The following is a 13,494-nucleotide window of genomic DNA, read 5'->3' as shown; positions in this document are numbered from 1 at the left end:
CTTGGCTGTTCCCTTTCCCCAATTCCCCAATAAAAATCTTAAAAAAAAAAAGAGAGACACTGTCTAGCTGAAATTTTTGACAGGGTAATTTGTCCAGAGAGTTCAATAAGAATAAAATCTGGAAAAATCTGTTCAGCTTGGGGGGACTCAGGGAAGCATATAATCAGTGCTGGGGAATGATGGCCCCTTGCCTTTTTATGTGGATATGTCAGAAATTAGAGGTTGGCTTATATTTCAAATTATTATATAAACTCTGTGGCTTTGTGCACCTTTTAACCTAAGGAAAGGCAGCATAAGGAACGGTAATTTTAGTACTAACAACCAGTATTCGGGTCAGAGATTGATTTTACTAAACAATAAGAATCATACCTGAGGGTGGAGCTACCACTGTTAAAAATAACATTTGGATCATAGTTTCTTATGTAGAATAATTTTAAATTGTGTGGTTAATATTAATCATAATAATATGTTTTAAAGGATAATGCAGTTCCTTAATAACTTTATGCTGCACAAATTGGTGACTCATCCCTACATATGATACTATGGGCAATAATTACATATCTTAGTCCATCCCAATATATGGTCTAATTTAATTGGCCTCTAGAGGTTTTGAGTGGTTGCTCTGAAATATTAGTTGCACAAAAAGCACCTAAGGTGCCTGATAAAATGATATATTTTGACTCAAGAGAGCCTGGGAATTAGCGCTTTAACAAGCGACCTCATGTGCTTCTGACACAGGTGTGAAGAGGTCCCACTTGGAGAAGCATTGCCTAAAAGGCTCTCTAGTGCCGCTTGCACTTTTTAGCTGGTGTTCTTGCTCCCTCTGGTGGTACAATGTGGAATTATGTGTTTCAGATTTCTCAGTTTCACTAATTAGAAAATAGAGCCCCACAATTGATCTACCTGTTAATATGGCCTTTATTGAACCATGCCACCAACCTACAAATGCAAGTGCAGAATTAGCATCCATTTGCATAAATACAAGCTAGATGACTAGAGAAGACCAGAAAATGTCACAGGTAAGATTCCACAATTTAAAAATGCTGTGGCTAAAACATTGCTTTAAAAACATTTTTTCCCCCTGGATGTTTAGATAAATTTGAAGGAGTCTTTAGTAGAAGAGTACTGAAGAGTTATTTAATGGCAGCATTTTATGGACCAAGTTTTATCCCTAGCCTGGGTCCTTCCTCTGTGAATCTTTCAGGATTTAGAAGATCTGTTTTAAAACAAGGCAGATCCGGGGCCTGTAATGCTCATTTGAATTTTTCATTTGCTAGGTTTTTTTTTTTCCCTAATGAAAAGGATATATATAATTGATACACATATGATGACGGGTGTGAGGATTAAAGAGTAAGGGGTAGGAATTTCTTCTTCCTTCTTTTCTTTCCGCCATGCCTCCTGGCAGTCATTCAACAGATTATTTATTAAAACCACCTGAGAGAGGCCTTGCGTGTGATATAGTGATAACAGGGACACTGTTTCTATGCATGAGGAGAGAAACCTAGCCAACCAAAGCCTGTGATAAAGAGTCTATGCCCTCAGGGCAGGGCACACTATGGCTGCTCAGGACAAGGAGGGTTCATCCAAGCAGTGGGAGCTGGGTAGCCCCTGGGGAAACTGTAATAGAAGGGGTGGCATCTGAATTGGAGCCCCTAATCATGGCTGCATTTTAAGCACCTTTGTACAACTGTGCTGCCGATCCACAAATCATCCAGTTATCCGTTCTTATTGTGGTTCTTTCATTTATTCATTCAGTGCTGAATATGTGTCAGGCAGTGTGTTAAGTGTGGACACAGATAGTCAAACAGGGCTGACTTGGTCCCTGTCCACACAGAGCTCCCACTCTCATAGTGGAGACAGAAAAAAAGCAACCCTCTAACAATAGATTAAAAAATTCTAAATTGAGGTAAGGGCTTTGGAGGGAATAAGGAAGAAGCTGAGGTAGAGAATAACTTGGATGGGGTGAGATAAGATCTACTTTTGTAAAGATGGCTGGGAAAGCCTCCTGGAGAAAATACGAGTTACCATGTTTATTGAGTCCAAGGCTTTTCGTGCATTAACTATATTAAATCTCACAATTCTACTAGGGAATGTACTATTATTAGACTCATTTGTGAGGTGAGGAAACTGAGGCACTGAGGCATTAAGTAACTTGACGCATAATTTTGAGTCAACGGTTCTCAACCTGTGGATCGCGACCCCTTTGGGGGTCGAACGACCCTTTCACAGGGGTCACGGGGTACTCGTATGTGGGCGTATCTGCATGTGGGCCTGGAGACGGATAGAGGAGCGGTGTCTCGGTTCCTAAGACCATCGAAAATATGTGTTTTCCGATGGTCTTAGGTGACCCCTGTGAAAGGTTGAGAACCACTGTTTTGAGTGGTGGAAACTGGATTCAAGCCTACACTGCCAAACCCGAGAGCCTGCTCTCTTGACCGCTCTGATAGCCATTTCCTGACAAGGCAGAGGAAAGAGCATACCCAAAGCCTCTGAGACAGGAGGGCACTTGATGATTGAGGCACTGAAAGGAGATCTGTAGGAGGGGAGCAGAGAGATGGTGAGAGTGGCCTGGCTGAGGGTAGACATAGAGGCAGAGCTCTGATCCTGAAGGCCCTTGGAGAACATGATAGGGACGTTTGGATTTCATTCTGAGTAATACAGTGGAAAGTCGCAGGTGGGTTTTCAGCAAGGTTCAAATATGATGGTACGTCTTTTACAAAGGTAACTCTCGCTGCCACTTGGAGAATGGATTGCCGGCAGGAAAGGCAGTAGGAGGACCAGTGAGATGGAGGTCATGAGGTTTTGGCAATAGAGCTGGGAAAGAGATTCAAACAAATTTCGGAGGTAGAACGAATAGCACTTCACGTGACAGAGTGTTCCCATCCTCACAAGGGTGGTGGTGGTGGTGGGGCTGTACATCGTACTTCTCGTGGGCGTGGGCTCCTTTCAGACATGTGTTAATACAGAAACCAAGGCTATTAGGAGAGTCACCGAGGGAGTTGAAAAGAACAGAATGCTACTTACCCCAGCACAATGGAACTACTGGCGGTTTAGGGAAACGTCTTTTTCCGGTGTAATAGGTTGATTTTATAGATGAGGACACTGAGCTCAGAGAAGGCAAGTGATTAATTGCCTAACTATTGAGTTGCCATCTTGGGCGTAAAATATATGTGCATTTCCTTGATCCTACACATGCATAACTGGTTTCTACTTAAGACAGACAAATTTAATTTGTAAGATGATTTCCCACCAATTCTAGGGTGCTAGTACTTGCCACAGGCTAAGTACTTTCCTCATCTTACTCCTTTAATTTGGAATGGTTTTCTTTGATGGCAGCCATTTCCATTTCACACACCATGGTAAAATTATGTTCCTTCTGAGAATTTCCCTTCTCTCCTTGTAATATGGAGATAGAGAGAAACAGGAAAAGACAAGTCAATAAGCTCACTTCTCAGGTGACTTAGTTACCTGCTCTGCCCTCCCGTTTGCCTGCAGAAATTCTTGCCCTTGATTGTAAGAGGTAGCCCTGGTGTGAACAGGGTGACAGGAAAGGTCAGGAAACTGCTGAACACTTTGAACTACAAGGAACAGGCTAGATGCAGAAAACAGGAGGAGGCTGCATCTAGGCAAATGTCTCCTTTACCTACAGCCCAATACAGCGGACCTGAAGAATCTCTCAAGTATGCTTACACGAGTTCAGCAAGTCCTAGAGGGTTCGGTTAATCTTACCAAGGCCCTTCTGTCCAGTGAAAAACACTAAGTTATTTTGCAGTGCCGAGTGATTGTTTGCCAGCTGAAACTTCAAGTGGAATTCATAATCAAAGTCGATGTCTGGGATCCGAGAATAAGCCAAGAATGAAGTGTATCCAAAGGGGTCCGTGCCATGGAACCTGGGCTCAGCAATATTAATAGCTGTGGAAAAACCCAAACCCAACGGTTAAAATAAACCTGTACGGGTACTTGTAAAAGGAGGGCTGTGGTTTGCTGATGCATCTGGCCAGATAGTCTGTTGACTATCACATTCATTATACTTTAAGTGCCCTCAGCATTGAACAACAAAGTGACTCAACAGGGAATTTCAAAACCAGAAGAAAGGAGGTAAGGTGTTTTGAGATTCTGTGTGTACCCTTTCACTCACATACCCTTTTTCCATAGTGAGGCATTTACTTGAGAAGCAAAAACCTTACATTTTGAAGGTTAATTTTAGACATAGATCACTGGCAGTCAAAGCATTCATATTTGTTCAGGTGCTTTGTAAACATGATTTGGCATCCAAACGCTGGCTCTGACTTAGAGAGGAACTCACTGCTTGGAACACACAGTGCTTTTCTAATCCTGCACCTTTACAAGAGCTGAAGCCATAGGTCAGGGGTAGGGAAGCCAAGACATGGAAAGGAAATGGATCCGTTTCCATCACCATATTGCGAATGACCACTGTCTAAAAGGCATGTTCATCCTTACGCTGTTGAGATGCGTGTTCGATAATGAAAACATGGGTTTCAATAGGCCTGAAATTGCAGGGAGATGTAGTAGAAACAGGAAATGGTGAAAAACAGAAATTTAGGCACTAGTATAGGCAAAATAGAATTTGAGGGGTGCTGTTAGCCAGCTAGCTTCTCTTTCTGTACTGCCTCTAATCTCCTGTATGCATTTTTTTTCTCTTTTATTGCTCAGTTTCCTTCATAAATAGTTCCAACTGGCTTTAATTTCCCCCCGCCATGAGGATCACAGGAAAAAGGAAGGGGGGTTTTGACCCCCAACCCTGTCTGTTATGGATGTTATTCCTAGATTAAAGGATGTTCCTAGGATCTATTTTTATTGGTTCAAGACAGCTTGCTAGAGGAAAGGAGAGCTTGTCTTGATTACCTTATATTGCTCTCTTCTTCTCAAGAGATGTTGGCTCTCCTGGGAAGTTGTAAACCTAGGATTTTTACAAGCCTTAAGAAATATCCTCACTCCAGCATCTAATGATGAAAACAAAAGAGCTTGTTGTGTCTGGTTATAATTGTTCATATAGGAAATAATTGTGCTGTCCTGGGAAAAATGATTCTAGTTATCAGAGGCTTTTATTTCTGTTTGTTTCATATAAATATTCAAGTAGAGTTAATTGTGTGGAATAAGTTGAAGACTTCATTTAAAGATTTTATTAAAATCTTCTCAGTTTATTCCTTGGGGTGTGTGACCTAGGATAAGTGTAACTTTTTTTCTTCAAAACTCACCAGAATTTGAAGTAGGATTTTGAGAACTTTTACATTTATTTTTATTTATTTATTTATTTATTTATTTATTTATTTATTTAGGGGGAATTTGGGGATGGGAACAGCGCTGGGGAATTGGGGGAAGGGGAACAGACAAGTTGCTGTCCTTTTGTTCTTCAGTCTAGTTGTGGAGGACATTGCTTCACTGACCCAAGTTGGCACCATCATTGTGCTCTTCCCAGGCGAGGCAGATCAGTCTCCAGCTTCTGGACAGCTGCTCACTGCAGCTGCTGGCCGCTCACGCTGGCTGCCGGCTACATACGGTAGCCCATGGCAACCCACTGCAGCTGGGGCTGCAGCCTATGCCGTCGCTGGCGACTCACGGCAGCCCAGCTCCAGGTTGAGCTGTTGTTCAGCATCTTAGCTGTGAAGGGCAGTGTCACTGGCCCTCATATGTGGGATCCGAACCGGGGCCCTCTGGCGTCCCAAGCCAGTTCTTAACCATCGTGCCACTCGGCCGGCCCTACATTTATTTTTTAATCTAGAGAGGTAATGTATGGTTTGTGTTCTGGAGATAATAAGACTCTTTCCATCAGGTATTTAACTTTCAGTAGTTCTATAGGTAGGGTGGTTCAGGGAAATGAAATGTACTGGAATTGAAACAAAATAAAAATATTGAGTGTTTTAATGTTGGCATTAAAAATAGTGAAAACAGGGGCCAGCCGAGTGGCTCAGTTGGTTAGAGTGCGAGCTACAGTTCGATTTCCACGTGGGCCAGTGAGCTGGGCCTGAGCTGAGCTGCCACTGGGCTGCCAACAGGTGGCAGGATGGCTCAGCTGGTGAGAGCACATGCTCCTAACAACAAGGTTGTCGGTTCAACTCCCACATGGGATGGTGGGCTATGCCCACTGGCAACTAAGATTGAACTCAGCACCTTGAGCTGAGCTGCGTTGAGCTGCTGACAGGCAGCCAGATGGCTCAGTGGTTAAAGCGTGTGCTCTTAGCAACAAGGTTTTCAGTTCCATTCCCACATGGGATGGTGGCTATGCCCATCTGCAACTAAGATTGAACATGGCACCTTGAGCTGAGTGGCTGCGAGCTGCCAATGGGCGGTCGGATGGTGACTGGACTTGGAGCTGAGCTAGCTGTGCCCTTCACAGCTAAGACTGAAGGACAACAACTTGGCTGTTCCCTTTCCCCAATTCCCCAATAAAGTCTTAAAAATATATATATATAGTGAAAACAGAATTTGATTAAATATAATACTAAAATAGAGAAATTACTTTAGAAATTTCTTCCTGTTAATAATTTACATCTGAGTCTACTTAAAGCTTTAGTACATTTAGGTTATATCAACAAATACGTGATGTGTATTTCATTGTCAGACCCAGTACTAGACGCTGGTGACACAGAGATAATAAAGCACAATCCCTACCCTCAAAGAACTAGTGTGGGGCCAAAAAGTTCATTCAACAGAACTGGACTGAAAGTTGAGGTTTGCCTGATGAGCAGCAATTCACCTGACAGACAAAAAGAAAAAGTATTTCAGGTAGAAAGAATAGCACGTTCTAAGGTGGGGAGGCCAAAACAGCATGTTATACTCAGGAAACTCATGGAGTTCATAAATTGTCGAGTGACATATTAAAAGGAAGAGTGCAAGCAAACGAAATGACATAGGGGTCAAATTATAAAAAGCTTTATATTTTCTCCATAATCTTTGAATAGTTTGGCAATGATCAAGGTTGCCTTTTATTTATTTATTTATTAAGATTTTTATTAAAAATATAGCTAACATTACAATATTATATTATTTTCAGGAGTACACCATAGTTACTCAACATTTATATACCTAAAGAAGTGATCACCATGATAAGTTCAGCAATCACCTGACACCATACCACGCTATCACAATATTATTGACTTTATTCCCTACGCTGTACATTACATCCCCATGACTTATTTGTTTTATACTTGGAAATTTGGACCTCTTATTCCCCTTCACCTTTTCTCCCCTTTTTAAATTTTTTCGATTACCACTGACATTCAATAGTACTTTATATTAATTTGAAGTATACAGCATAGACATTTATATAATTTAAGAGGGAGTCCCCCTGTTCCTTGAACATCCTTATAACCATTGTTTTGAACTTTGTATCTGATAGGTTGCTTGCCTCCATTTCAGTTAGTTCTTTTTCTGGTTTTCTTCTGTTCTTTCATTTGGGACACATTTTTTTCTTCCTCATTTTAGCTGCCTCTCTGTGCTTGATTCTATGTACTAGGTAGATCTACTATGTCTCCCAGTCTTTGCCAGGTGGCCTTATGTAGTACGTACCCTGTGGGACCCTGGCACAGTCTCCCTCGTTACCTGCACTGGGTGCTCTAGGAGTGACCCTTGTGAGGGTGTGTGTGCTCTCCTGTTATAGTTGAGTCTTGATTGCTATTGACACATCAGTGGGTGGGATTGACCCTCAGGCTGGTTGGCTGTGGGATTTGGCCACATTCATAGCTTATGGGCTGCTGTGCAGGAGGCTTACCCACTAAATGGGGTTTGCCTCAGTGGGCTCTGTGCCTATTGAGACCACCCTTTGTGTATGCCACTTGTAGAGCTAATGAGGTGGTGCTCTGATGTGGTCTGAAGCCAACCTCCAAGTGTGTTGGTTCTGGGGCTTCTGGGGACGTGCACCAGTGCAGGCCCAGGTCACCCACTGCCTGTGACTAGCTGGGTGCTACCTGGTAGGTGATATAAAGCTATCCACAGTTGTTCACTGCTTGTGCTACACCTTGAGGCATGTGGGAGAGGCCACACTGTGAACCGAGGACTTCTGCCACCAGTACTGGGCCTGAGGTAGCTCCACAAAAAGCCAGGACACTCTGAGGCCTACTGCCACCTGCGGACTCCCTTAAGGTTCAGCCATGGATAGAGCTTTGTGTCGTATGTGTGTTGGTTGAGGCAGAGTCTCAGGGAGTCACTAGAGTGGGAAGAGTTGTGGTCACAAGGTTAATGTAAATTCTGATTTGGTGCCAGTGCCTGAGCCTGGAGATACTCAGCAAAAACATCAGAGCATACCAAGGCCAGTCGTTGCCCGCCTGGGGCCTGTGGACTCCAATAGTTTTGCAGGAAAGAGTGCAATGTGGGAGGGGCTCGCTGCTCGCAAGAAAGTGCCTCTGGTGTTGGGTAAGTTGGGCGGGGTGGGGTTCCAGCGGAGTCACCAGGCCAGTCAGATTCAGATTTGGCCTTTGTGGGGAGGGCTCAACACAGGAAAGATGGCTCCCGCCTGCTGGCTGCATGGGAGGAAGACCCCCTCACAGGGAAATGGTGACTGTCCTCCTGTCCGTGCTCCAATGCCACATACCTCAGTCTGCTGCTGTATGTGTCCGACACCCCCCAAGTCCCTGTCCCTCTGCTGGAGCCCATGGTGAGTGCCTGTGAGTGAGTGAGTCTGTGTGTAGGCCTTTTAAGAGGATGCCTGGGTTTCCCGCAACCTTTCATCCCACTGTTTTTCACAGCCAGATGTTGTAGGGACTTCTCTTTCCATCACCAGTACTCTGGGCTGGGGAGCCTGGTGTGGGAGACTGGGGTTCCTCGCTCCTCCAGGGGAAACCTCCATGGCCAAGATATCCCTTCTGATTCTCAATTGCCACACAGAGGTTTGGGGCCTATTTTACGTCTCCACCCATCCTACCAGTCTCGACATGGCTTCTTTAAATTTTTTAGTTATAGGACTTCTGTTCAGCTAGACATTAGATGCTTCTCCAGGTTGATTGTTCTATAATTTAGTTGTAATTTTAATGTGTTCATGGAAGGACACAGGCACAGTGTTTATCTACTCCACCATCTTGGATCCTGGTCCAAGGTAGCCTTTCAGAAGAATCACTCTGGTGCTGAAATGTGAAGCTTGGATTAGAGGGAGAGAGTTGGAAGACCAACCTTTGATCAAAATGCAAATGAGGACTTTGATGATATCAAGAAATATGACAATAAGTTAAGGTTATACTGAATTGTAAATGTAAGAAAATTTATGGGTAACTCATTGAAAAAGGTAATGGTGTGATATTTAACTTACTGAAAACGGTAATAGTTTGATATCTATCTAAACAGTTAAACAATGCTATCAACGCTAGCATCCAATCAGCATTAAGTGTATGACACAATTTTATACAACAAAAAAGAAGTATAATGTATATTGAAACTTGAAGATAACAATGCCCGCAAGAATGGATCTGTCATATCCGTGGCATTTCTTAGTCTAAGGCTGTGCTGTACAATCACATAGCAACTCGCCACATGTGACTGTTGAGCTCTTGAACTGTAGCTAGGCCTGACTGAGATGGGTTTAATGTGGGGAGAATAATGTAAATTATCTTATTACTTATATTTTATATGCATTAAATATTGGGTAAAATAAAATATATTATTAAAATAAATTTCACTTGTTTCTTTTTACTTTAAAAAATGTGGCTACTAGAAAACAAAATTACATAGGCAGGTCATATTGTATTTTTACTGAATAGCACTGCAGAGAGAACCCCATGTCACTTGGCAGGTAAGTTTTGTCTCTAAACCCTTAGTTGTTACTTATGTCAAGGGGCTTTGTCTTTTTATAACTTTTAACCTGTAAAATGGTAAGGCCTCTACAGGGAGCAATAGTAATCAGGGGAAGGGGTCAAACAATGTCTAACCCATTGCTACGAGTCCCCTCTGTCCTCATCTACACTGTTTCCATCTGGGTGGATCTGTCAGGAGAAAACAGAGGGACCCAGAGTAGAAGAAAGACTTTCAACTTTACAAATGATTCTTTCTAATGCTCTAAAGTAATCCCTTTATGATCTTTAACCAGGCAACATTTGGTTAATTTGATTATTCTATTACACAAATCCAGATCAGGCTTCTGGGAACATCAGCCGTCATCAAATCAGGAGACTGAACAGATTGTGATGGGAATATTTTAGGGCTATTAAATGTATTTTTTTCCTTTGTAATTCTTAGTTGCCTCATGGCTTCCATATGTGAATTTATGCATTTTTCCCTAAGTTCTTTTAAAGTTACACAGCAATGGAGAGGCAACATGTGGAAGGTAGGGGGGTGCTGAGATTTGAAAAAAAAATTAATTAGTGTGTGGAAAAAGTGAGTAAAATCACTAACAACAGTCTTGGAACATTTCAGGCCGTCAAAAAGCCTTAAATATCTCAACATCATCTAAGGCCATTAAAAATTCTACAAACCTTCAATGAAGGGAGAGTGTCATAATCTTTTCTATAATATAGTGCTCTGCTGTAGGCTCAATGTAGAATCTTTGCACATGTTATGTCATGCTTACAAATTGCATTTTAGCAAAAAATTACCACAAAAGGGTATAACTTCTGTCTTCTAGAAAATTTACTCAGGAAATTTTTTTTTCCATTCCCAATAAAGGCAGAGACAAAAGCCATTATTGTTTTACATGTCACTATATATATATATTTTCTTTTAAAGATATTCTGTAGTGAGTCCTCTTAATCTGAGTTACTGAAGTTTTGTGTATAAAAGTGACCAAGATGAGCTACTGGGATGTGGGAATAAGACATATCTAGAGCTCTGATAACAGAACATCTTCTCTTCTTCTCTGTATTCAGTGACACCCCCTGATGCTGCTGGCCGGCAGCAACACAGGAGCTACTGTACCTCATAGTGACTGAGGAGAGGCCACTGGAGCTGCCGGCTCAGACTTGACTCTGGATTTCCTCACTTTCTACGTAAACGTGGGCAAGTTAACTGTCTTTTCTGTTTTAGTTTCTTCATCTGCAAAATGAGAACAGTAAGAGGACCTCACTTTTTGTGAAGCATGAGAAAAGTATGGAGCTGAAGGCAACATACCTGAGCTAACCACAAATCTCAGGTGGGCAAAGCTTTATCACCCGCCATGCAGCCCTACATTTTCCCAGTCGCATCACTTTCCAGTCTCTAAGGCAGCTAATTTGTACCTCCTCGTTTCCCCTCTAACATCTAATATTCATCTTCTCTCGACTAATGATCGTGTTTCTTGTTTCACTGAGAAAAATAAACTCTAAGAACAGAGAACTACCCTATCTTTCCACATCAAATCCCCTCAGCCTCGAATCTTTCTTTTGGATTCACATGTTCTGTCTTCTTTCTGGGAACATGGCTGACTCTGCCTGGGTGTTGGATCCACCCCTCATTTACTCAAGGGCATGACTTCAGTGATTGTTATTTCCCAGGAGTCACCAAATTCTTCTTCTCTACTCAGTCATTTCCTTCAACAATGAATACATTAGAATAGCGCCATCTGAAAAAAAAAAAAACCCCTGCTTTCCTCTACTCAACATTCCTCTCTAGTTCCTCCTTGTTTCTCTGTTCATCCTGACAGTAAGATTCTTCTAAGGAGTATCTGTATTGACTCTTCCAATTTGTTACCACCTATTCACTTGTGATTTCATTTCAATCAGGTTATCTTCTCTATCTTTCCTTGGAAACATCTTACCTTAAGGTCACCAGTGACCACCATCTTTCTAAATTTAATGTCAATTCTGTTTTTATCTTCTTCAATGCATCTAAGGAGCAGTGGACTCAGTTGATCATTTCTTTTCTCTTGGAATGCTTTCTTCACTTGGTTTCCATTACATTGCACTCTCCTAGAATTCTTCCTACTTTGAACAGCTTCCCCTCATTCTCCTTTTTTTCCTGTTGTCTTCATCTACCATCATCTCTATTTCATCATACATACCATCATCTATAGGAAGAAATCTCCTGAATAATAGTCTTTATCCGTAGCTTCTTTGCACACCTCCAAAGCTCCAGATTCATATATCCAACTACCTACTAGATAATTGACATACATTTGTATGTCCAATAGGAATCACAAACAGGATACGCACCACAGAACTCTTTATTCTCGTATCTTTATAAGCTTTCTTTCCAACCCAATCCCATCCCTTTTCTCCCAACCAAATCTCTTCCCCAGTCTTCCCTGTCTTTGTTCAGAAAAAAAAATAGTCATCATCCTAAATTGTTTCTCTCTCCCTACTTCAACCAGTTGACTGGTAAATCCTGTTAATCTCATCTTCAAAATATATCTTGAATCCCACTATTTCTCACCACTTCCATTAATACCACCAAAGTTCAACACACTATTTTCTCTAGCTTGGACTACTATATTCTTAACTGGTCGCCTTTGCCACCTTTGTCCCCTTATACTCTCTTTTCTATATTATAGCAGTGTAGTCTTTTAAATATGTATTGCATATTAAAAGTCCACCAGTGTTTTCCCTTGAATTTTTGAAATAATAATAGTAAGTAAAAAAAAACAAAACTCCTTAGCATAGCCTAAAGTGTCTACTGTCCAAGTTGATTTTATATCCACTTCTTTTTGTTCATTCTGCTCCAAACATGCTAACTTCTTTCTATTTCTCAAATAAACCAAACATGCTGCCAGTTCAGGGCTTCTGTTCTTTTTAGTTTCCAAGGCTTGAAAAGTATTCTCCCCAAAAGATGCATGGTGTGCTCCCTCACTTCCTTCAGGGCTCTGTTCAGGTGCCCCCTTTTCACTGGGGTCTTCCCTGACCACCTTCTTGAACTATTAATCTGCCTTTACCTCCATCACTTTCTAGCTTCTTAATCTGCTTTGCTTACCACAGCCTAGTTACATTACATGCTCTCCCCAATTAGACTGTAGGCCCCATCAGGGCAGAGAGTTTGCCTGTCCTTCACGAACTCCAGGATGTGTAATAGTGCCTGGCTCAAGTGGGTATGGGATATATACTTATCAAGTGGTTTAATGGATACTTATAATGGGCTTAACATAGTGTTGAAAAGATAATGACATTTACACCAGGGGTGCCAAAAAAATGTAGACACATGGACACTTTGGTCAACGTTGCTCAAACAGTAGTTCGTCATAATCAGAAGTGTCTGGACACTGATGGTAACCACTTTGAGCACCTCTTGTAATTGCAGTAGTCAAACATGACTTGTATTCATCTTTTGTTATTGGTATATATTGAGTATTACAATTCTAATACAGTTTTCCTTCTTAAAATGTGTATACATTTTTTGGCACCCTCTGTATTTATATGTTATTTTTCTGACTGATATATTTATATTTATGTCTTTGACATATATTTATGTTTTTAACATATATAATATATATATATATATATATATATATATAATAACACATATATTCATGTTATCTTTTTTCTGTTAAATCTTTTTTATTAAATTTATTGGGGTGACATTGGTTGGTGAAATTATATAGGTTTCAAGTATACAAATACATCATCTATATATTCCATTGTGTGT

General features: G+C 41.3%; 1 protein-coding gene across 1 annotated transcript in view; it reads right to left on the bottom strand.

Moving 5' to 3' along the window:
- The window catches only part of LOC109393324 (protein eyes shut homolog), a 1,090,347-nt gene that overhangs the window by 54,557 nt on the left and 1,022,296 nt on the right, over positions 1 to 13,494 (bottom strand). The window contains 1 exon segment of the mRNA XM_019662404.1: positions 3,730 to 3,912. Coding sequence (XP_019517949.1) covers positions 3,730 to 3,912 — 183 coding nt within the window.

This window comes from Hipposideros armiger, unplaced genomic scaffold (assembly GCF_001890085.2).
Source record: "Hipposideros armiger isolate ML-2016 unplaced genomic scaffold, ASM189008v1 scaffold_375, whole genome shotgun sequence".
NCBI classification, from domain to species: Eukaryota; Metazoa; Chordata; class Mammalia; order Chiroptera; family Hipposideridae; genus Hipposideros; species Hipposideros armiger.
The sequence above is the reverse complement of the archived record's forward strand: the minus strand, read 5'-3'. Positions and strand labels throughout refer to the sequence as shown.